Source organism: Barbus barbus (assembly GCF_936440315.1).
Source record: "Barbus barbus genome assembly, chromosome: 50".
Lineage (NCBI taxonomy): Eukaryota > Metazoa > Chordata > Actinopteri > Cypriniformes > Cyprinidae > Barbus > Barbus barbus.
In genome coordinates, this window is record NC_136728.1 from 2691664 (window position 1) to 2717676 (window position 26013).

The 26013-nt window shown below is 37.7% G+C and overlaps 2 protein-coding genes across 3 annotated transcripts in view; one reads left to right on the forward strand and one right to left on the reverse strand.

Annotated features, from left to right (window-relative positions):
• Positions 1-26013, forward strand: part of LOC306868005 (histone H3.2-like) — a gene marked incomplete at its 3' end in the record, with an annotated part of 468278 nt that overhangs the window by 91636 nt on the left and 350629 nt on the right. The gene's annotated exons all lie outside the window — the stretch shown is intronic.
• snx20 (sorting nexin 20) lies at positions 1628-7112 on the reverse strand. 2 transcript variants are annotated; one of them, XM_079413952.1, is made up of 4 exons: positions 6984-7112; positions 5739-5871; positions 5473-5627; positions 1628-3541 (listed from the first exon to the last, which is right to left on the reverse strand). In XM_079413952.1, exons 2-4 carry the CDS (start codon positions 5845-5847, stop codon positions 2873-2875), a joined length of 933 nt encoding a protein of 310 aa, XP_079270078.1. In that variant the 5' UTR covers positions 5848-5871; positions 6984-7112; the 3' UTR covers positions 1628-2872. The 2 variants fall into 2 exon arrangements, with proteins under 2 accessions (XP_079270078.1, XP_079270079.1); XM_079413953.1 differs by having other exon boundaries at positions 1639-3541; positions 5739-5889; positions 6984-7095.

The window sequence follows — 26013 nt, forward strand, 5'->3', positions numbered from 1 at the left end:
TTAGGCATTATATTTGATTTTACACTAATAGTTTATAGTATTTTTGCATAACTAAGAAATTCTATTTATTTATTAAACAAAAAGTATAAAAACGAAACAAAAAAGTATTTAAAGTACTTTAAAGAACAATGTAAACAGTGATGGGTGCAATACCAATAATTAATTACTGTAATTAAATTCCCTTGAAAAAGTAAAGTAAGGGATTACTCTTAATTTTTCTGTAATTTAACACATCTTAATTACGTAATTGCATTAAATACAGTTGGACTATAGAACAATTCTATTTAAAACAATAGTGGATTTAACATCAAAATGTAATATCTAAGGTAAAAATGAATGTTTTTAATGTAAACTTCTCCCTTTCAATACTTTGGTCAGTTATAATTGAAGAATAATATTTGCAACTTAATATTATTTATTTGATAGAAATAAAAGAACAGTTTTATGCTTGAATTGTTCAACTGGTTGAGGCTGATATAGGATTTAGAAAGTCATTTTTAGAAAGAGTAATTACCGGCTGTAAAGGGATTGTCTGAATCAAGTGCAGCATGTGTTACGTACATCTGTGCATCACTTCAGAAAGAAACTGCTACCTGGAGTTTCATAAGATGACGTGAGTGGGGCAGACACACACGGATACATGTTTGTTGTTCTTGCACAGTATGAAGTATTTCTTAAGTGATTCAATTGTAATACTAATTTCATCACAAAAAAAAAAAAAATGTTTGCACATCTGTATTTTTGTTTTAAGTTTTGTTTTAACTCGTTTACAATTGTTTGACAATTACTGTATGTTTGCAAGGTGACATACTGTAGCAGACAAGGCAGTTATTGGGCAGAATCATAGTATGTAATTTAATGAAAGACTCTGTTTTGGAGATTTAACACAAATAAATTTGTTAAAAATAAATAACATATTGACACAAAAGCATATTCATATATTGATATTGATGGACAAATCATTATTTGGGGGCTCGTCCGGGATTTGAACCCAGGAATCAATACCCCTAGTGATTCACTTAGTGTGAGTTTTCTAGGATGCTGTGTTTTGCAAAAGTATAAATATATTAATTACACAAAGAAATAAATTTATTTAGAAGAGCATCAGAGAATTGTTTTTTTAAGAATTCTGTGAATCATTGTGACTAAGATTTTCCATATAAGAGCGTTTAGGGTGAAAACTCTTAAATCTGCTTGAAACAGTGTTATTTATTATTATACTATTTATTGATATTATTATTGTAGTAATAATATAATAATATACTTTTTATATTTTTAGTTTTCTTTTTAATTTTAGTCTAAGATGGAGTAAGTTTTTGTTTGTTTTTGTCTTTTTCATTCGTGTATTTTTTAATATTTCTATTTTGCTTTAATTTATCTTTATTTCAATTTAGTTTTAGTACTTGTAGTACTTCAACTTTAACTTTTAGTATTTTGGTTCATTTCTAATTTTCTTTTTTTTTTACGTTTAAGTTTTTCATATAATATTTATATTTTATTTTAGTTCAGCCATATTTCAAACTTAAAATATTTCAGTTAACAAAAACACATTTGAATGGTTTCAGTTAACTATAACAACACTCACTGGCTTAAAAGTACTCACAATCTGAGAAAAGCAATCTAGAATAACTTGCAAGAGTGATATTTAATTTCACTGTTGCACACTTATTCAAGATGAATGTAAAATATTTGCAGAGAAAAAATAAAATACAAACAGAAATATGAGATAAAAGAACTATGGCTCATGAAAACATTAATACAGTTGAACAAGTCATAACATTCCCCCAAGTCAAAGGAGGCTATCCTCATGTCTACAGTGTTCAGGCACTGATGTGTCGATGTGGCATGTTGCTATGTGGTTTTTCAGGGTGATTGGATGGTTTCTTTCTGGTCCAAATCAAGAGAGTTCACGTTAAAGCCCGGCTCACACTGTGTGATTTTGGCCACGATTTGGTCGTCTGAGACAAATTTTGAAAATCCTAAAAGATTCCTATAATCCTAGGCTAAAATCGATTGTCTAGATCGCTGGTTTGACATGTTCACCGACAGCCGATTAATGGCCGTTGCGATCATTTTTTTCCTCCGATTAAATTCTGGCAGTGTCAGAAGATTTCAGACACTTTCCTGCAGTGTGACATCTCCTACGACGACCGTCAAACCAAGAACCAATAGGAGCACTGAACTTGATGATGCAATTAGCGCGACAACTTCAAACCATTCATTATTTGTAAAACAATATATGTACAAAGTAAAGTTTACTTAAAGTTTATTTATTAAGGGGCAGGATGTTTAAACTCGAATAACAAAATTACCTCAAGTTCGCTCTGTAGAACTGGAAGTCCATAAAGTCCTCTTTTGCCCAGCCATGACTTGCTCCACACACGTCGTCTTTTTTGTCGTTTTTTTTTTTTTTTTTTAACATCAAGGCATGTAATTAATAAAACTAACGCTATACGTTGCTGTTGTTTGCTAGCTACCATTATAGCGAGAGAACGCGGGTCACGTATTGATGACGTAAAACTCCGGACGAGTCTTCTTGAGTACGTCCGTTTTTGTCGCGTCTTGACTGTCGTACAGTCTGACATTAAGACAACTGAGATCCTAAAGTCTGACATGGGGATCATGTTCGTACAGTGTGACAAGCAGCAATCGCAAAAGACTATTAAAAATCGCACAGTGTGAGCCCGGCTTAAGTCTCTTATGATATTCAGGCCTCTACAATGTAAATCTGTGGGAATTTTTATTTGTTGTATTTTCTGTCAGGCGAGATGAGAATCATTATTCTGATAACTCTCTGAAGTTGAATATTTTGGATTAGGGAATTAATCAAATAATGATTATAGTAAACAACTACAATTGCAAGTGTTACTGATTATACAAACTCTTGCACCACCAGTTCTTTAAGGGACATCTCTGACACCTGCCCATTTGGAGAGTCTTGCACTCTGGTCAGCTCATCCTGTAACTGGGCCACAGGCAGCCCAAGACTGTAGCCCAAATCAACAAGAGCCTCCAGCAGGGGCCCTTGATACTGCCGGAGCTGATAGCGTCTCACCACGGGCAGTGCTCTTCTGCCAGTTTGAAATGCTGCTTCAAAGTCTTCTAGATCCCTTTGGCACACCAGTATGGCACACAAGGTTGGTACCACCAAAGTAGGGTTATGAGAAGATAGCTTTTCCTGAAGTACCAACACTTTCTGGAGGCCCTCAAGGGACCGGGAAAAGCGGCCCCCACGCAGGAGGTCATATGAAGTTTTGAATTCCTTATGGGTGAAGAACGCTAGAAACGCCTGTGATTTTCGGACACAACGGAGGGAGTAGAGCTGAGTAAGGTAGTCCCTCAGGGTCACGTGCCGCTCGGCGATGTTCTCCTCTGAGAAGTTGCCCGTCATTTTCTTCCTGGGCATCACAATGTCCTCCATTTCCTCGCTGAACTCCAGCAGGAGCTCCTGATGAAGGTGGAGGAAGTCTGAGTAGCGTCGCTCGATAGCTACTCGCTCAAAGTCGTAACTACCTGAGCGAATCACCACAACCTGGTACACCTGAAAAACAGGAATAAGCTGTGAACTTAATTTGAAGGAGACAATAAGCAGTGCAGGTTGTGTTATGTCTGGGGTAAAGGCATGTACAGTTTTTGATTCCCAGAACATTGCCAGAATGGATATCCTAAAGCAGGGGTGCCTAATCCTGTTCCTGGAGATCTACCTTCCTGCAAAGTTCAGCTCCAATCCTGATCAAACTCATCTGAACCAGCTAATTACGGTATTCAGGAGCGATTTGTTGGCTCAATGTTGAAGCTGAACTCTGCAGGTATGTAGATCTCCAGGAACAGGACTGGGCACCCCTGTTCTAAAGCAAAGTTGTGATACTCAAAAGCAGACTTGAGTCTGAGTCCAGGACCAGGATTTGCATGGTTTTGGTCTTGTCATGGAGCATTTGGCTTCTGACTTTGACATGAAGCAAGTTGAGTCAGAGTCCAGTCTTGAGTGCAACAACACTATCCCCAGTTTCACAGACAAGGCTTAAGCCTAGACTCAGACTAAAATGTAAGTCTGAGCCGTTTCAACTGAAAGAAATTTGCACTGACTGATCTTAAATATATCAGTTCCTTTGTTTTGTCTCAAGACGGACACCAGTAATGTTTTTTTATAAGGCATGTTTATAGAAATTACTTAAATGTCCTAATTGAACTATGGCTTTATCCTGGCTTAGTCTAATCCCTGTCTGTGAAACCCATTCTATAGGTGTGTTTTGTTGTCTGTGCAGCTCTGGACAAGAGCACAGATTCATGTGACATTAAAGCAAAACCAGACTTTAAATAGAGCATTCATTTAGACCCTTTTCTGGTCTCAGTATTGACTCAGACTCAACCTACTCAGGTCTTGGCTGGGACTCAGACTCAAATGAAATGTAGTTGGTTGCATAAAACACTTGGCCTACTCTTACAAGTTAGTCATCTAATTTATTTTCTTTAAGGCTAATCATAACTTTTTAAGTAAGTTACATAAAAATACGGACTGGTGTATTTCAAGGGTGTCCAATCCTGCTACTGGAGTGCCACAGTTCTGCAGAATTTAGCTCCCACTCCAACTACGCACCTGAAGGAGCTAATCAACCTCTTACTTGGCATACTAGAAACTTCCAGGCCGGTATGTTGAGGCAAGTTGGAGCTAAACTCTGCGATTGCCTTCCAGGAATGAGTTTGAATACCTCTGGTCTGTTCTGAATACCAAATATAAAGACTGATTACCCCTTGGCTAACTGCTAGTAGGTCAGAATAGTTTTTAAGACACGGTCTTAACATAAAGCTTAAGGTTAGGCAGACACTTGCATAAACTTCGTCACAATGTTAAGACTGTGTCTTAAGAACTAGTTTAACCAACTAGCAGTTAACCAAGTGGTAATCCGTCTTAATTTTCAGATTCAAATTAGACCAATATACCATATAACTGATTTCAAAAAAGTTATGACCAGTCTTGAAGAAAAAAAATGGATGACTAATTAATAAGACTAGTCTAAGTAGTTTGTGCAACTGGCCACTGCTGGTCTCTGGTCTCAACTACAACGCTACCCTAAGTTAGCCAGTAAAGTCTTCAGTAATGGAAAGTGAACCTCCCCTTGAGGTTTGGAGAACATATTCATTTATATGTTTCTGGAAAAAAATAATAATTCTAGAATGTTAGTAATAAGTTTGCCAAAATAATAATCCAATAAAAACCATATCCTAACATTGGCTGAGTGGCCGTACTTTTATCCAAAACAAGTGAACTTCAGTGTTACATTTTTTGATAATAAATTGAAAAGTGGGAAAAGGGGAGCAGTTAAAATGTTGTGGCCTTTGTGACGTCATACCAAAGGAAAGTCGTTTAAGTTATTTTGATGAAAGATAATGAATCTGTTGGAACAAGAACTAAATAGAAAATAAGAGTTTGATTTCATGTTTATAGTTATTTCAGTATAAGCTGTGACTTACCACATATTTGGATATTTTCTGATCGATGATTCGCGTGGTGGGGATGTCAAACAGAAGTTTAACGCTTCTGAACTCCTGCTTAACGGCCCTCCAGTGCTGCTGCAGTTCTGCTGTGGTCAGACAGGAAGCGCTAAAACCCCCATCTGCCTCTTCAGCTGCGAGGAGACATGAAGTGAACACAGCGACCACACAATTCCACAAACACACAACCATCAGATTCTGCTCTCACAATGTCAGTTGCAACTTCAGAATTGACCTAAACTGACCATTACTGGATGATGTCTCCTGCTGAGGTGAGGAATCTTCAGGAGCCGAAGAAACGTCTTCTTTAGCATCCACTGCCTTGGTGTCATGTGGTTCTAGTTCTTCCTCCATAACAAAGCGCTCTCATTTAGCTTTCTGTAAATGAAAATTTGCCTAAGATAACATTTTGGTACAGAAGTATGGAAGATAAGGCAGTTAAGAAGAAAAAAAAGATCATTTGTTTGGATGAAAAAATATAATTTATTATGAATTATTGTCCCAAAAATGCACTAAACTATGGATTCAATAACATATGGCTCTGAAGATACTCATTTAAGCCAAATTAATGGCATGTCTTGCATTTATTTGCAAAGTTCATTTAATTATTCTACATATTATTGACAAGTATGCATTTGTCAATTTTATTTAATTTCTGTATTTTCTTAAATGTGTGTGTATATAGTATTTACAGTGTTAACTTTTAGTTTTAGTTACTTTTTCTTATTTGTAAGTCGCTTTGGACAAAAGTGTCTGCTAAATGACTAAAAGTAAAGTAAAGTAAGTAATATATATATATATATATATATATATATATATATATATCAAACGAGTAATTGCATCCAAAATAAAAGTTGTTGTATATGTAACCTATGTGTATACTGTGTGTGTGTGTACATATATATATTTATATATACATACAAACACATACATGTAAATATTTAAGAAACATATATTATGTTTATATATTAAATATATTTAGATATACAGACAAATATAAAATATAAGAATTAAAATATATAAATGCATATGCATGTAAATATTTTCAAACTATATGCTGTATGTGTGTGTATTTATATATACATAATAAATATACACAGTCCACATACATATATTATGTAAAAAAACAAAAAAGAAAACAATGCTGATTATGGAACTGAGAATTTCACTTCTCGTTCAGCAGCAGACAACACTGAGTAGAGGATAAGAACAAATGCTGGAAGCTTCTACAACAGTTCTTTCAAATGAAAATAACATTTAAAATGTTAGCAGCTCACAAAAGTCATATCCCATTCAGTGAAAGGTATAAGGACACACTTCCCCAGGACGTACAACTATAATTACAGCTCTAAAGGAAATGACTCACAAACATGGCTAGAAGAATTTGATGTTGTGCAGGTAACAGAAGATATAACGCATGAAAATCTGACCTTGCTCATGTCGTAGTAATTACAGCACAACACACTGAAAATAAGAAAATATCGACCCACCTGTGCAATATGATCTGAATATGATGCTATGAAAACTTTAGCTTTGCTGGATTTCTAGAAGCGATCGTGTTTATTTTTTCTGTGTCTGTTTTTCATGTAGATTTAACTGAACTTTGTTCATGGGGAAGTGAAACTTGAAAGAGGGAGTGTCTTTTTTTTCTCACATCACATATTCTACTCATTATCATGGGTTTGCATGCAGTTCATCTACACTCTATAGCGACAGCCACTGCATCTTCTGCCCCAGAACAAGTTGAAGGCTTCGCATTATTTGTGTCTGGAAACCTTCCAGAGATGCTGGTCTGTGATAGCAGGTAGGCTCTAATGTTTAAATAAAGAGCCGAATGTGTGTCAGTGAAATATTCCTCACACCGCTACACCACCAGCACCTATAAGCAGCTGCTTGAGTGTGTCTGATGGTAAGGGTTTGTCCAATAGATGGTGCTGTATACAGTTAAATTACATGGCACACAGTGATAGTCTATATATTTTATAGAATGCATATAAATTAGCAACTGAAAGATTTATTTGTTTGTTAATTAATTCATTAATTTATATATGTTACCATGGACCACAAAACCAGTCATAAGGGTCATTTTTTTAAAATTGAGATTTATACATAATCTGAAAGCTGAATAAATGGGCTTTCCATTGTTAGGATAGGACATTATTCAGCTGAGATACAATTATTTGAAAATCTGGAATCTGAGGGTGCAAAAAATCAAAATATTGAGAAAATTGCCTTTAAATTTGTTCAAATGAAGTTCTTAGTAATGCATATTACTAATCAAAAATGAAGTTTTAATATATTTATTGTAGGAAATTGATAAAATATCTTCATGGAGCATAAGCTTTACTTAATATCCTAATGATTTTTGGCATAAAAGAAAAATGGACCATTTTGACCCATACAATGTATTTTTGGCTATTGCTACAAATATACCCCAGCGACTTAAGACCGGTTTAGTGCTCCAGGGTCACATATTTTTTATTTATTTTTTAAAATCTTTTTTAATTATTTGTTCATTGAAATAAATCTGAAATACAATAAATACATAAATACAATAATAAAAAATAAAAAAAATCTCAAACACAATATAAATATTAAATGAAAAAGGTAAAAAAAAATAGAAATATCTCCTTTGCAACTTGCTACATTCAAATAAGGTGAAGTTGAACTAAAGTATAAATTAATTAAAACTAAACAGAAATATAAAATAATTAATACAAATAATACCACTAAAAAAATAAAAGCTAATTCTAAATATTATAAAATACTATCATATTATAATTATATAAATAATATGAAAATAAATTCAACTATTAAATTAAAGTGTACATGCATTAAGTGGGTTTGACACTTCAGTTAAAAATACACTTCAGTTCATTCTTTCAGTCCAATAAGCAGATTTTGGTATGGCTAATGTTCATATCTATTTTGTGCACTGACGGGTAAAACAACTTTATTAGCAGCAGACATTTTGTTTTTGCTTAAAAATATCTTCATAAAATAAACACATTAGTTAAGTTGAGACTATGAATTCCACAAAAATCACAGAAGACGTTCCAGCAGTCTTGCCAATCCAGTCTCACAAGTAAGCTAGCTGTTTAACAAATATGCATTTTTAAATGAATTTGTGCCCTGGAATTCATGCAAAGTTTTGATTTGCATGAAAATTAAGTGGGTTGAGAGAGAAAAAAAACAACAACAACAACAACTTATGAATGAGGTTGTACACATTTATATGAATTTTCGACAATTTGTTGTGAGACTGTGTTTTTCTTGCTGCATTAATCACTATATGCATTGTGGTTACTTTCAAAAACACATTTACCTTATAAAACCCATATAACGGTACGAATAAAAGAACATTATCGTCAGCTGGTGTGTACGCTGATATGTAGCATCATTATAGTTATCATTCTTGGCGTAAATGTCATTCAAATAATAATAATAATAATAGAAAAAAAAAATATATATATACATGTTATTGTTGCATGCCTAAATCAGATGTGAGTGGCATGACAAAAGCAAAAAGAGCCCATAATCAGAGATATTGTTTTTAATGGATGTAGTGCAATGTGGCGCGTCACTGATATAAATAGTAAAGCAATGCCCTGACTTATTTCTGACGTACTTCACACATTTGTGCTACTTCAGACAACAGGACAAATTCTGCTTTATCGTGTTCAGTGTAGACGGACTCACTGCTGCGGAGCGACACGACAACAGTCTCAACGGGTGTAGACACAATGTTATAGAAGTAAAACTACATAGGCCTAACTAAATATGAAGCTAGTTCTAAAACACGCTCTAGTAGGATTTAAGCACAAGTGGTTTGATATTTGTTTGCTCTAATGAAGCAATATTCAGGAATTATTGCATCCAAATACCTTTGGGGAGTCACCACTGCATTTTTTGGTTTGCTTGATGGGTGTTTGTGAAAGTTCTCTTAGCTATCAGATCTGGATGAGGGTAGGCGATACAGGGCAGATTGTGAGGCTGAATGAGCGTCTGAAAGGCTCATCACTGTATGGGACAAGGACAGCTCTGTGATCTCCGGCCCGTCTCAGTCATACAGACATAAACACATAAACCCCACTCTGCTCAGAGAACAATGACATCAAGCCAGTTATTTTAATACACCCCATTGTGTCTGACGTGCCAGCCTGAGCCCTGGTATCTATTTATTAGTTTTGATACATACATATTCTATTGTTCGCAGCATAAGTCCTGTTTGTTCGTCCGGGGTGGTCTGGGGTCAGTGCGGTCTGTGCAGACCAGCTGCGAGATCTTAGACTGCCTCATTGTGGAGCTCAGAGTTTCTCTGGAGATGTTAATAAGATGTGTCATCTCAAATGTACATTATTCATACTCAAGAATTGAGACATTTATTTGTTTTGTTTGTACAAATATTTATTTATTCACCCACTTTTGTGCTATTTTAGTATCACTGATATACTATTATATTTTTCTTTTTATATTTTGAATGTTATTTTATATTTATTAATTTTATTTTAATTTAATATTTAATATTTTTCAAATAAAATATACTTATTTCAAATAAGCATAGTTTTATAATGTAGTTTTAAGTTTTAGTTTTAGTTATTTTAGTACTTCAACCTACTCTGATTTTGAAGTCTTTCTTAAAAAAATGCTGTTGCATGCTGTTTGTTTGTGATTTTTTATTTTTATTTTTTAACTTACTAGTAGTTTCTGAGTGAAAACTGTAAATTAGAAATGTTGCTTTGGCAATACCTGAAATAAAAGTAAAAAATAAATAAATAGTATATATATTTGTGTTCATGGGCAGCTAAAAGCACTCAAAAATCTCTTCAAGGTGAGATAACTGTGAAACAACAGCTAATTTATGATCTCCTGAGCTGATATACATGACTATATGCCAATGTGTCACGGTGATAAGATTTCCTTCGTGGCATTAATGAATTTTGATGCTTTGTTGCATTTACATGTGCTGTCCGATCCTGGCATGGACATATATGTCCCTGAATATAAATGGCTGTATGTGTACAACTCTCTGACTTATGCAGTTCACACAAAATATCATAGCTGGGCCGTTTTGGGTCACATGATTTATTGATTAATATTTGGCTTCAAAAAATGACAAGAGGATGATGTATAGCTTTATCTGGCCATCAAAACACTATAAAGAGATGAATAGCCCTGAGACAAAATTGTAAAGGGAAAGGGAAATAAATTAACATATCTATGTTACCAGCAGATACTGATGGGAAATGTGTCACCTGTAGATGTATGCTAATCATTTGTCATGCTGAGGCTTTATGACTCTACAACATGATCAAAAGTAAGTGTCATAACATTCCAGGGCTGCTCAGCCATTCAAACATTTAACTAACACCAAAAATAGACTTTTACTCTCTCTCTCTTTCTAACTCTTATACAATTTAACAGGCATTTTTTGGTACTGTACCTTGAAGACTTATATATTTAAATGTTATTGGCTAATCTCTCTATGCAGGTGTCATGTCAATCACATGTGCACTTCTAGTTGTTCCCTTGGTCTTTCTTCATGAAGATGTGTTCTTGGATTGTTCCCAGCCCTGTGTTTCCAACTTCTCCTTTCTGGAATAGCAAATATGCACAGTTTGAAACAGCTGAGCTACTTTTGCCACTGAAAAAAGTTAAGCATCACTATTTTTGAACATAGACTGAAAAATGTCCCTATATACCTATATTTTAGGAAGAGTACAAATTTAAATACAATTAAATTCACTGCATTTTCCAGCTGAAATGAACATTAGAGGCAGTAAAACACCAACACATTTAATTCCTTTTCACACATATTATGATAATACGGGCATATTATTGACTTATTTTCATGCGGTTACTATATCATGACCTTAATACACTTTTACCATAGTGCATGGTTTGTTAACGAATTAACTTTGACAATTGCATTTCCATATGACTTTTCTGATGTTGTAAACTTGCTCAGAGGCACACCTGGTACACTTGAGATAGAGTGACGGGGTACGAGTCCTGTAAAACACCACTCACAAAACAAAGAGTTCAAAGCCTCATAGAACCAAGCTAAAGCTGTATGGTTTCTTCAGCAAATGTGTTATTAGGGGTGCAACAGTTCAACTTATGGTTCATTTACATTACATTTACATTTACATTTAGTCATTTGGCAGACGCTTTTATCCAAAGCAACTTACAATTGGGGAATACAAAAAGCGATTCATCTTGAAGAGGCAATCAGACAGAGGAAGTGCTCGTAACACCAAGTCTCAGTCATTGTTCAAATAAGTAAAAGCTAGCAAGGGAAGGAGATAAAGATTAAGGTTTTTTTTGTTTTTTTTCAAGTCAAGTAGTCGAAAGAGATGAGTTTTCCGTTGTTGCTTGAAGATTGACAGGGATCCCGCATTCCGGATAGGGGTGGGAAGATTATTCCACCAGCCAGGAATGGTGAACGAGAATGTTCTGGAGAGTGATTTTGAGCCTCTCTGTGATGGTACCACAAGGCGTCGCTCACTAGATCTCAGACTTCTGGAGGGGATGTAGATTCGTAATAGTGAGTGGAAGTAGGAGGGTGCTGAGCCTGCGGTCGTTCTGTATGCAAGCATCAGTGTCTTGAACTTGATGCGAGTTGCCACTGGTAGCCAATGCAAGGAGATGAAGAGAGGTGTAGCATGGGCTCTTTTGGGCTCGTTGAAGACCAGTCGTGCCGCTGCATTCTGAATCATTTGTAGAGGTTTGATTGTGTTTGATGGCAGACCAGCCAGAAGAGCATTGCAGTAGTCCAGCCTGGAAACGACAAGGGCCTGGACAAGAAGTTGTGCAGCATGCTCTGTCAGAAATGGCCTGATCTTTCTGATGTTGTGTAGTGCAAACCTGCAGGATCGAGCAGTCTTTGCAGTGTGCTGTTTGAAGGTCAGCTGGTCATCAAAGATTACACCAAGATTTCTGACCGAAGTTGATGGGGCATTCATTGATGAGCCTAACTGAATCGTGAAGTCATGCTGTAGAGTCGGAGTGGCAGGGAAGACAAGAAGCTCCGTCTTTGCCAGGTTGAGCTTTAGATGATGTTCTTTCATCCAATGCCGAGATGTCCGCCCAGCAGCCTGAGATCCATGCAACTACCGTTGGGTCATCTGGTTGAAAAGAGAAATAGAGCTGTGTGTCATCGGCGTAGCAGTGATAGGAGAAGCCATGTGCATGTATGATGGGACCCAGTGATGTAGTGTATGTGGAGAAGAGGAGGGGTCCAAGAACCGATCCCTGAGGAACTCCAGTGACCAGTTGATGTGGTTAGGATACCTCCCCTCCCCAGGCCACCCTGAAAGACCAACCAGCGAAGTGGAATCCCAGTGATGCCCAGTGATGAGAGGGTAGACAGGAGAATCTGATGATTGACAGTGTCAAAAGTAGCAGAAAGATCCAGCAGAATGAGAACTGATGATTTGGAATCGACCTTTGCAATTCGCAGGGCTTCAGTGACTGAGAGTAGCGCAGTCTCTGTTGAATGGCCACTCCTGAAACCTGACTGTTTAGCATCCAGTTTGTTGTACTGTGAAAGAAACAGTGAGAGCTGGTTGAAGACAACTTGTTTGAGTGTTTTCGCTACGAATGGAAGGAGAGAGACAGGTCTGTGGTTTTCTAAAAGAGAAGTGTTTAATGTAGGTTTTTTGAGCAGTGGGGTTACCCGAGCCTGCTTGAATGCTGTGGGGAAGATGCCTGTGAGGAGAGATGTGTTGATAATGTGTGTGAGTGCCGGTAAGAGTGTGGGAGAGATTGTTTGGAGAAGGTGTGAGGGATTGGATCGAGATGACATGTTGTAGGATGGCTGGAGAGGAGAAGTTTGGATACTTCTGCCTCGGTGAGGGGACAGAAGGAGAAGATGGGAGTTAGAGCAGTGGATGTGGTTGATTGGAGGTCCTTTGTGTGTGGAATTGAAAACTGGTTACTGATTGTTCTAGTTTTGTCTGTGAAAAAAGTGGCAAAGTCGTCAGCTGTTATCGAAGTGGTGGGAGGTGGAGGAGGGGGACCGAGGAGAGAATTAAATGTTCTGAAGAGATTACGCATGTCTGGAGCGCTGTTGATCTTGTTGTGGAAATGTGAGGATTTGGCAGTGTGGACTTCAGTAGAGAAGGATGAAAGCAAAGACTGATACCTACTCAGGTCCGACGGATCGTTTGATTTGTGCCATTTTCTCTCTGCCACTCTGAGTTTGGTCCGATGCTCACAAAGAACATCGGATAACCAGGGTTTAGAAGGGTGCAGCCTTGCTGGCCTGGAGGAGAGAGGACAGATGTCGTCTAGACAAGAGGTTAAGGTAGAGCATAAAGTGTCAGTAGCTGCATTCACATCCAGAGATGAGAAATGGGTAGGCGAGGGAAGAGAGGAGGATACTACAGAGGAAAGAAGGGAGGGGGAAAGGGAGCGTAGGCTACGTCTGAAAGTAACCGGTAGGGGAGATGGTGGCACCCGGGTAGCAAAATGTAAAGTAAATGTAATGAAGAAATGGTCAGAGATATGTAGTGGTTGTACGATGTTATCTGTAGTACAATTGCGTGAGTAAATTAAATCAAGTTGGTTGCCTGATTTGTGCGTGCTAGTAGTGGTAAGGCATTTGAGATCAAATGAAGCTAGGAGTGAATGGAAGTCTGTAGCATAAGGCCTGTCTAGGTGAATGTTGAAATCGTCGAAGACTAAGAGTGGAGTGGCATCCTCCATGAAAGAGGACAGCAGCCCGTCCACCTCCTCTAGGAAGGTGGCCAGAATTTGGCCATTACCACAATCTGGAGTTTTATAGGAGCTGTTACAGTAATGGCATGAGATTCAAATGAGTTGTGATTGCCTAGGGGTGAGTGGGTTGAGTATTTCCAATTGTTTGAAATGAGCAGACCAGTGCCCCCACCCCGGCCAACTTGCCTTGGGGTGTGAGAGAAAGATAAATTGTGAGAGAGAGCTACTGGGGTTGCTGAGTCTTCTGGACGAATCCAGGTCTCAGTCAAGCCCAAGATGTGGATTGTAAGGAAAAAGCAGAAATGAAGTGAGCTTTGTTGACTGCTGACTGGCAATTCCAGAGACCCACAGAGAAAGAAAGAGGTGCAGTGGAGGATGTAGAGATAGAGTGCAGGTTAGCTGGGTTACGTAGCCTTCTGCGTGTGTTTTTAGAGCGAGCTTCCGCATCAGCGCTCGGACATCAAATAATTACAGTCTAGGAAACTAGAGTGAAAACAGCTGTGGCCGGCTTCTGATCAGCCCAGCCAATAAGGTTAAAGGACTGCTAATAGCTCAAGACGAACTAAACACTTCGCACAATCACACAGGCTCGTTCTTAGCTGAGGCGCAAATTATTCTAATTACCAGTAAGTGCAGTCAAACATATAAACCTCAATGAAAATGCAGAGTAGAAATAGGTAGGAAACGAACTATTCCTTCCTAGCAGCAAGTAAATAATTTAAACAACAGAACTGCGACCAAATATTCCAACACTTACGCGAGCTGGCGTCCATCTCTTCTGGTGACTAATCGGCTTTCCCGATTTGTCTTTTCAAGTTTTGTTGGTAGGTCTAACGTTAGTTTTTAGGTACAGAAATTCAGTATTGGTTCGGTTTGTATCGTGGTTTTAGACTGTTGCTACGGTTCCATATGGGCTATGTTTAGAGGGGAGAAAAAAAACTATACTGTCAAATAAAAAAATACAAAATAAAATAAGAACAAATAATCTAGCTACAAGCAACAGCACAAATAAATACAATAGAGCAAAGATACAAATAAAATAACGGAGAGGCTATTTACACTAAGTGCAAATAGCTCACCTTGTTGGCAAAGGCTAGTTACACTAACTCCGCCCACTAACGTGCAATTGGGTTAGTCAACAATAAAAAAAGACACTTGCTCAATATTAGTTTCAGTGGCGTAGATGGTAAGGCACATGCATTTTGATGCTATTGACCCGAGTTCGAACCCGCCTTTTGCCAAACTTTTTTTTCTCCCTTTTCAAATCTCATATCGCATCAGAAAGGCAGGAAATAATCAAAAAGTTGAAAATAAAAGTATCGGGTAGGGTTAGGGTAGGTGTAATTGCCATTATTTGCAATAAGTAGTATAAAAATAGCAGAAAATCTTGCTGTTTTAACATAGTGCAAATAGAATCTATAGCTATTTGCACTTAGTGTAAATAGCATATCATTAAAAAATGCTGCTATTTGCAGTTAATGTAAATAGCATCTATCGCTATAAAGTAAAATATAGCCATAAAATAAACATTGCTTTTCAAGTTTTGTTGGTAGGTCTAACGTTAGTTTTTAGGTACAGAAATTCAGTATTCAAGTGTAAAACAACTTTGCATATTAGTCTGTATAAATTAAATATTAATCTTTTTTAAAGTTACAAAAGCTATTCAATCAAGAGCAGTGAGTGATTTCCTTGTTGTTGCTGTTCGATTAACATAAAAAAAGTGCAGTCTTTTTAAGAGAATGCATGGATCCAGTGCACTGGTGTAGTTTCAACTGACTATGGGCCAGATTTACTAGCAGCTTGTGCCAGAGCAAACCATCTTTTGGCGTTAAAATAGTACTCTCAGGATTTACTAAAGACAGGCAGTGAAGAATTAGCGCTGAAAAGGCGAGGACACAGTTATTTTTGTGCCTGACCTTATTGAATATAGGAGTTTCCATTTCAGATGCGAAATCCATCAAAACATATGTATATTAGCCAAACTTGTTATTTATAACAAACCACTTTTCTTTTTTTTCTTTTTTTTTTTTTACCAAGAACCAATACACCCCTAGTTTTTGTTTTGTTTTGCTTTTGTTAACAATATCAGTTGAATTTAGGGTTGGGTTTAGTATGGGTGGTATGCTATTTTCAATTAGATTAGAGCATTAAACTTTTAGCACCACTCAACGCACATTTCCAAACTTCTGCAATACATAACCACAAGTGTAATAAAACATTGCCAGATTCGTGTTCATCTGTTCTGGATAAAATTGAATGCGCTTTTAGCACCACTTACTGAACATTGTCTTTGAAAGTGTCATGAAATGAGCAAGAAGCAACATAATGTAATTTTCCTAAATGTCACCACTTTGTTTTCAGTGGGCCCAGGTTAGTACTTTTATCGCAACACTCTTCATTGTAACAGTTCATTGGAGCTGTAGACATTTATATTCAGACAGATGACGTAATTAAAATCAAGAGTGGTTGACCATTTGCCAAGCATTCACAACCCATTCACATTCTTTACCGCACTTTACCTCAAAAGACAGGAACTAATTAGTGTACACTGTATTATCTGTTCAGTACAGTAGTTCACTGTGAGAAGTGACCTGCTCTAGTGCACTGAACCGTCACGATTCCTTCCACAGCATTATTAGTTGTTCAGGTTTTCTGGGATAAAACAGAGAGCAGTGTGGGATGATGAAAACTTACCGCTTCATGTTCAAGGCCTGCCTTCTCTCAGAGGAAAACCAACAGCTGGGTCACCACAGAGAAGATGTTGTTTATATCAGAGTAGATGATTCTTTAGCAGATGAAGGAATGTGTGTGGTCTTTATGTGTGTGTGTGTGTGTGTTTGCACGTGTGTTTTAGGGATTTGAATGTCACGAAAGTCTCATGACATTTTGTAACTATATTTTATATTTTGTATGTTTAGGTATATTGCTTACATATGGCTTCTGACTTTATTTATCAGAATTGCAAAAGAAAAAAAAAGTTGCAGTTACCTTTTTAATTTTTTACATTTTTATTAAGTGGAGGAAATCAGCTTCCATAAAATTTGTATGGATTTGTTCAGTCTCATTTGTAAATTTTTTATGATCTGCTCATGCCCTGCTTAGGGTTAAGTATAGGCAGAGGTGGAAAGTCCAGGAGCCAAAGAGTAAAAGTCCTGCCATATTTTTGTTCCACCCATGAACTCAGTTATTGATTAAAATGATGTCACCATCATGGAGATCGGTGTTTGCTTTAGTTGGGCCCTTGACTCCTGTGTTAGATCTCTCTCTGTAGCAGTACATGTGGTGTTGTAAAGCAGAGAGGTCAGTGCTCTATAGTGATCAGATAGGCACCATGAGCTGGTTTGATTATATCCAAAATAACTTTTGTTTCCTTGTTTCATTTATATGTTTCGGTTTTGCATAATCAATTCTGTGACACTACAGCATGCAAGCAAAGTGTTTTTCTAATAGTTATAGTGAATTCATTTTAAATCTATGTAATGCATATGAAAATTTGAACTTCAGTACTTTCTAGACACACACAGATATCAAGAACTAGCATATGAATCTCAACAATGGTGACGATCAACAAAATGCTTCATGCTGCATCATATCCTTTCCTTAGGAAGGTGTGCTAGACACCGATTAATGTAACATAAAAATACTATACATATTTATATATTTTGCTATTGTATTGTGGAGTGACACTTTCATAAACTTTTCTATGCTCCTCTGATTATATAAAGGTAAATATTACAATATCATAGCCCAACAACAGTGATCAGCAATAATGATAAGTCTAATACTCACAATAAAAATAATAAGGTCATATAGATCATAACACAGTCTCGGAGGTAAGAAGTGGATTATCCTTCACCTGAAATTTCTTTTCATCCTGAAATGCGAGGCAAATGTTGGATCACAATAATTAGGCACCACAGTTTCCACAAATCCCTTTACTCGATTGGGATGTTCTCTTTTATTCTGGACGGCAAGGGCAGTGACTGTAACATCGAACGTATTTTGCAGTATTCAAAATGTATTTATACCGATTTTATCAGGCTCTGAAAATTCTTCAAAAAGAACACAGAGTGATCTTCTCAGCTGCCATAGCTGCAAGACTTGCATCATCAGAACAGGGTGTTCAACGCATCACTGTTTCCGTTTAATAAACGTTTTGCACCGTTTTTTTCGGGGCTGAACGTAACCCAGGTGTTCATTACTAATGCTCAATCATCATTTAATTAGTCACTTAATTATATCATTAACTTTAACTCTTTGATGACTTGGGATTTGACTTGAGACTTGCTTGTGACTTGAAAGGAATGACTTGGTTCCTCCTCTGGTGAAATCAGCTGAGTGGAACAAAAATATGGCAGGACTTTTACTCTTTGGCCCCTGGACTTTCCACCTCTGAGTATAGGGTTGCAGATGAATGCTTTCTTTCTTTCTTTCTTTCTGAAAGAAAGAAAGTTTGTACGAAATTGCTGCTTCATAATATATATATATATATATATAGGCAGTAAAAATTATTTTGAAAAAGAAATGCATATATTTATGTAGTGTGAAGTGATCTTTCACTGCTTTTAAAAAAAAAAAAAAAATTACTGAACTGTAGAATTGACAGTACCATTTATCTTCATTGTTAGACACTTATTTTCTTACAGTGCTATTTATTTAATATGAAATTATAATTAACATAATTGTTTCCCCATGACTTGTTGGACAATTTCAAGACAAACTTTGACAATAAGACAAACTTTACTGTCATTCGTTCAAAATTGCTGAAAATTATACCATTTTAAGTTGAGTGATATTTGTATCTCCCCTATTGCAATACTCAACTTTTTTTTTTTTTTTTTAAGATATTTTGAGATAAAAACAAATGTGTGGTTCTTTTATGTGTGTCCCACCAGAGGACATTACATCACACGAAAGAACAGAAATGGTAGTTATTAAATGATTTCTATTTAATTTTGAATGTGTCAAAAAAAATTTATACAAACAATATCAACATGTATTTTAAACAAAACAAAAAATTATTTTCATCAACAAAATTCAGTCTCTTATTCAATCAGTGTGTTACTGAAACTCTTCTATATATTTCCGTATCCTCTCTCTTCCACTAATTTCTCTCCCTCAATTTTCTGTTTTGAAAACAAAGTATCACATTTTATGTTTATTTTCATGACACTTTATAACAGTACAAGTTTTCTGTAAAAACTTCAGAAAGTAGTTTAATGTAATTATTGCATTTAAGAACACAAAATGATCAGAAAAGAATAAAAAGGAGTTAAACAAATCTTATTTAATTATATAAAATGCTTTTTAAAGAGACCTTGTCCTCATGGTGTGACATCTTTGTCCTGTGGTGTAACAGTACAGGCGTCACACCATAGGACGCTTCAGCCTTTTTCTGTCAATTAATGACCTTGCTATACCAAACTAGCCTGTCATTAGCGGTTAGCAAGACACGTTTGCATAATTTTCCATGATTATGTAGTTTAACATGCAGTTTTTGATAAAAAAATATAATGTTGGTGTGTCACACCAAAGGACAACAAAACGTAACACTTATAGTGGTTCCAAAAAAGTTAAATATTTGAACAATTCTGAGAGAAATTTTTTCCATGTGCACGTGTCACAGGCTTCACAGGGGGCTTCAGTATCACGACCATGAATGCGGAAAAGTTTTCTCTGGAATTGGCCGATTTAAAATCAGGATATGGTGTCACACCAGAGGACATGTTTTTCAGAGTTCCTACACTTTCAGAAATATATGGATGAAAAAAAATTATTGCCATTTACTAAACTAGACACTTGTATAATTATGCCGGAGGTATTTAGTAAAAATTTTTATTTTAGCTTTTATTATTAATTTATAAAAGTTGTAATTGACCGTACCATGCTTGGGACAGTCACACCATAGGACAATTTTGACATTTGGCTAATTTTTTTTTAAAAAATCGAATAACACTGCAGCTTTTATTACAAAAGTTCCATGTAGGACAAATAAATATTTAACCATTTATTGCATTTTAAATAACAACAATATTAATATTTAACTTTTGGGACAGTGAAAATGCCATGTCATGTCAACAACCCATATATATGTGTGTGTGTGTGTGTGTGTATATATATATACACTCCCCTCCAAAAGTATTGGGACAGTGAGGCCAATTCCTTTAATTTTGCTGTAGACTGAATACATTTGGGTTTGACATCAAAAGATGAATATCAGACAAGAGATTTACATGCCGGCTTTTATTTCCAGGTATTTACATCTGGATCTGACACACAACTTAGAATATATTTATATCTATCTATCTATCTATCTATCTATCTATCTATCTATCTATCTATCTATCTATCTATCTATCTATCTATCTATCTATCTATCTATCTATCTATCTATAGCAGTGAGGGGTCTAGAATGTCATCCCGGGCCACCCAGGACCTTTCTTCTGGCCCATATCCTTCCCAGTCGACGAGGTACTCTAGCCTGCTGCCCCGTCGCCATGAGTTCAGTGTTTCCTTGTCTTGTTAGATGGAGGGTTCTTCGAGGATCTGAGGAGGAGGAGGCAAGTCCTTTTCGGTGGGTCTTGGTGCAGAAGGAGAAAAGGGTTTTAGCAGTGAGATGTGGAATGCGGGATGAATACGATACTGTGCAGGGTACGATACTGCTCGAGCAGGTAGGTAATCTCGTTTATCTGCCTTTGTATTGTGAAGGGACCGATGTAGCTGGGACTCAGCTTTCTGCAGAGCAGGCGGAGACGCAGACCCCTGGTGGACAACCTTTTCTCCAGGTTGATAGGCTGGTAGGGTGGAACGACGGGGATCTGCACAGGCCTTACGTCTCTGCACTGCCCACTGAAGGTGAACGTGAGCTGAGTCCCATACCCTCTCGCTCGCTCAGAACCAGTAGTCCACATCTGGAACCTCCATGACGGCTCCTCCATCCAGGGGAAGAGTGGGAGCTGATTATGCATTGGAACGGGGTCAGTCTGGTGGTGTTCTGCTTCAGGTAGTTCTGAACATACTCGGCCCACGGGAGGAAGCGGCTCCAACTGTGTTGATCTTCCTGGCAGTTTGACCGGAGGTACCGTCCAAGCTCTTGTATCTTGTATCTTGAATCTTGAGCTCAGTCTGGCCATTTGTCTGAAGATGATACCCGGATGACAAGCTGACCGTGACTCCCAGGAGTTTGAAGAACGCCTTCCAGACAAACTGGGGACCCCTGTCCGAGACAATCTCCTCTGGGAGGCCGACGCTTTGGAAGACATGGTGGAAGAGACATTTTGCTGTCTCTAAGGCCTTTGCAGGTTCAGCTTGATAAAATGTGAGCTCCACGGAGTTCCTTGAGGGTGGCAGGGACCAGGGGAATGGATACGGCAACTTGACTGTCTGGAAATTTAGAGTATGGTAGTCAATGCAGAGCCTCAAACCTCTATCCTTCTTTCCCACAAAAAAGAAGCTAGAAGCAGCTGGTGACGTAGATGGTTGGATGAAACCCTGCTGGAGAGTCTCCTGGATGTAATCCTTCATCGCCTTGCACTCCGGGATGAACAATGGATAGTCTCTACCCTTGGGCAATGTAGCTCCAGGCAGCAGGTCTATAGCACAGTCCCATGGCCGATGAGGTTAGTGGCTACCTGCTTGCTGAAGACATCCTGGAATGCCCGGTAGTCAGATGGGATAGTAGGTGCCTCCAGAGATGGAACAGACTGGGATCTTGACTGGATTCGGTGGGTGTCTGAGAACCACGGTAAGGCAGTTTTGGTGACAAGACTCGCTCCAGCGAGTGATTTCACAGGGATCCCATCTGACTTCTGGAGAGTGTTGGTTGAGCCAGAGGCATCCCAGGATGCTTTCCACCGTGGGTCCCTCCAGTACCAGAAATATGATAGTCTCCTTATGCAAGTATCCAACTTGAAGTGTCATTGGAGGATCTCTATATTTCACCCACCCACGCCCTATTGGTTTTTCCTGAATGGTCTCGACTCTGAGCTCCCGGGTTTGACATCTACGGAGAAGATTAAGATGATTTAGGAGCGGGGGGGATCACATGACGCTTTCATGAGCCAAGTCACACATTTGCTGAGCTCCGTGTATATTAACGTCTTTTACTTTTGTTCGTCTTTTTTTTTTTTACATTTGGGGTAGTTTTTCCGTTTGTCATTGGTCTGGAGATGTCACACAGTCGGAAACTCGCTTATCTTTCACCAACATCCTCGCCAATTAAGAAGAAAACAAAACGCTGAAGACAATATGGCGGTCACTATAAAGCGATTTGAGGATATTTTGAAGGCTGAATTAGCAGCAATGCACACCGAATTCGCCTCTCACATGACTACAATCCAGAAAATATGCTCTAAAGTTGACTTTTTGGTGGGGAACAGTGAGAGCAGAAAAAAGTGATCGGCGAACACACTGGCCGTCTGGATGCCCTCAAGCAGCAGGTGACTGATTTACAAGACCGCAGCAGACGCAGTAATCTCTGCCTGCTGGGACTACCTGAAGGGGCCGAGAAGGATGACCCGATCGGCTTTATGAAACAGTCACTGCCGATCTGGATGCTATCACTTACGGGCAGAGATATCGAGATCGAACAGGCGCATCGAGTTTACTCCAGAGCTTCAACGAATCACTCCAAACCGTGAGTGTTTCTCTTTAAACTGTTATGCTACAATGACAGGAATTTGATTCTAAATGAAGCATGACACCGCGGTTCTGTGAAAGCAGGTGACAGTGCGATGTTGAGCTTCTTCCCTGACTTCTCTCCTGCGACGGCAAAGAACGGAAAGGAATTGCGACGGAAGGAATTGAAAGAGGCAGGTATACTGCTATGCTGAAGATTGTCATGAAACACGACGAGACCAAACTATTGCACTCACCGGACGAAGCACGTCAATTCCTGAGCTCCATTCCTGCTCCTCATTCTCCTGGGATGGACGTGACATAAGGGTTTGATAATACCGAGTGACTCGACTTCTGATTTACTATTCTAGAACCTGTGTCAATCGCCTATTGGCAGTTCTTCATATAAGCTAGGAAACTTGGTATCACTAATGTATAGTTTTCAATGTACATGTTGCAATTATTCATGTTTTTTTCCTCATTATGGAAAGTATACATACTCTTCTTTTTTTTTTACCCCACTTTATTAGTGGGGTAAAAAAAGGTTGACAAAAGGTTGACATTGCTTTGATCCAGAGGCGAGAGGATGCATGTCAGGTTAGTATATTACGGATGTTATGATATTAGAGTCTCTTAGCTGATAGTGATTGACGGTTGTCTCCTGCAGGTTTTCCAAAGGAGCGGTGGAGTGTTGGAACATCAAACAGTAAGGAATCGCAGGTAAGGAGTCAGGTAACAATAGCAGTGCTAACTGCGGACGCTGTGGAGGTGCAGAATGTGCAGGGATATAGGGATCCTAATGAGCTGGGACAGGTGCGGATGAGCAGTACTCAGTGTGATTGCAGTCTGGTGTGCATTGGGGCTGATGACTGTGGTGACTGCAGTGATGAAAGGGGTGACTGAAGATTGTATACTGTTGTGACATGGTAAATTTTTTCTACATTGTACATTCACTTTGATTTGAGCGAAAACAACGTATCTGTGTGGCGCAGCTGATACAGAAGAGCATATGCTGTTTACGTTCAGTGGATATTCTCCAGGGGGACGCAGAGGAGACGAATTTGAATAAAGACGTTTTTTTTTTTCTTTTGCTCACAAAAAGTATTCTCGTAGTTTCGGAAAATTACGGTTGAACCCCTGATGTCACATGGATTATTTTACCAATCTCCTTGGTATGTTTCTGGACCTTGATTTCGCAAGGACCCTTGTTGTTTATGGAGGGTCTGAGAGCTCTTAGATTCCATCAAAAATATCTTAATTTGTGTTCCGAAGATGAATGATTATGAGTTTGGAACAACATGAGGGTGAGTAATTAATGACAGAATTTTCATTTTTGGGTGAACTATCCCTTTAAGTGAATTTAGTCAGAATAAATTAAACTAGTTTTAGACATTAAACAATTTTGCATTTCAATTGTATTTTTTTTTTCTACTTACTGACCAAAACATATTTTAAGTGTTAATACAATTTAATGAATATAATAAAATAAAATAATGGCAATTAGCTGTGTAATTGATGTCATACACATACACATACAAAACATATCACCTCAAAAGCTAAACGAAAGGTATTTTTATGGCATTTTTTATGGCAGCAATAAACAAAAAGCAAACTAAATTGTATGTCAGCAATCACAACCTACATTAATACCAATTCGTTTATGTCAAGTTTTATTTATATTTGTTTTGGGACACGGTGAATCCTGGCATGTTGTTGTTGCATGCAAATATAGACCAAAACAAGTATGGATGTGGTTGACTTCCTGTGTGAATGGTAGCAAACTTACTGGCAAATACAAATTAAGTACTCACAACTGTCTCATCCATTTTTTTTTTCATTTATTGCAAATCAATGAAAAACAATGTTTGTTGACATGTTGTCAAGAGTTTCAACATGAATTGATGAATAATATACAATAAGACTAGACACATCTATTGGAAAAGCAAAGGGAGGTGTAAAATGGAACATATGGAAATTTTGATTTCACGTTGACTTGAAATCCTCATAATCATAACTTTTTTTGGGGGAAATTCGAGATTCATACGGTAGCTAAGTGAAACTGAAAGGCAGTCACACCAGTTTAGTGTGAACCAGTATAAAAACGTAAGGATTTCTCAAACACTGACTCGTCACACACATGCTGGGACAGCCATAGCCACAGGCACTTTAAAATGCTTTATTAACATGTGTAGAGGCAAATATCGTCTCTGTGAAGTCGAGGAGATCAGGTGTGCTGCGTATGATATGAGGCCGCAATGACAAGGCTTGATATTTATTCAGACAGGCAGGAGTCCCATCAGCCCCTGCAGCCAGGATCATCTGCACATATATTACTGTCAATGCCAGGTACACCCTGAAAACTACAAGCACCTTTTGTCATAGAGACTTGAAATCCTGGACAGTCCCTCCTGGGCATGCTGATATGAGGATTAGTTCTTATTGATAAAACATGCATAAATTTTGGAGGTTTTCTTGAACCTATCTGGTAAAAATCATTGTGTTTTTTGTATTGTAGAATGCTGATGGCCTAAAACAATGAGTGCTGTTGACCAAGGCAACACAAAATATGCATTTTCACGAGTTGGGATGTCATGTTAAAATTGCCTGCCAAATTTTATTATCAGGAGATATGTGGTCATAATTCTGAGATATGTCTGGAGGAAGCATAGAGACGCATTGTCTTTGTCCTTGACCCCAGACTAAGGCAAAAATGTAACAATAGACCGTAGACAACATATTTAATTTGACGTGAACGAGTCTGTGAGTGATAGACGTACAGTCCATTTAATATGTTAAGCTGCTGTGAAACATTGTTCAAAAAATATTGAATGGTCCTTTCAAACAAACAAACAAACAAAAACAATTGGTTGTGAAAATTTGATGCAAAAATAAAACGTTTTAGATAAATGAAATTAAAGTGGAACTGATGGGCAAATAAAATACATAGAATAATCTCTCTCTCTGTCTGACTGTCTCTCTGTCTGTCTGTCTGTCTGTCTGTCTATCTCTCTGTCTGTCTGTCTGTCTGTCTGTCTGTCTATCTATCTGTCTGTCTCTCTGTCTGTCTGTCTATCTATCTGTCTGTCTCTCTGTCTGTCTGTCTATCTCTCTGTCTGTCTATCTATCTATCTATCTATCTATCTATCTATCTATCTATCTATCTATCTGTCTGTCTGTCTGTCT

What these genes read in the sequence shown, in the direction of transcription:
- snx20 (XM_079413952.1), bottom strand. Translation starts at nt 5,847, where the DNA reads ATGGAGGAAGAACTAGAACCACATGACACCAAGGCAGTGGATGCTAAA. An exon ending in GGAGACATCATCCAGTAATG is followed by an intron (nt 5,628 to 5,738) that starts GTCAGTTTAGGT and finishes GTCTCCTCGCAG; the next exon opens with CTGAAGAGGCAGATGGGGGT. An exon ending in AGAAAATATCCAAATATGTG is followed by an intron (nt 3,542 to 5,472) that starts GTAAGTCACAGC and finishes CCTGTTTTTCAG; the next exon opens with GTGTACCAGGTTGTGGTGAT.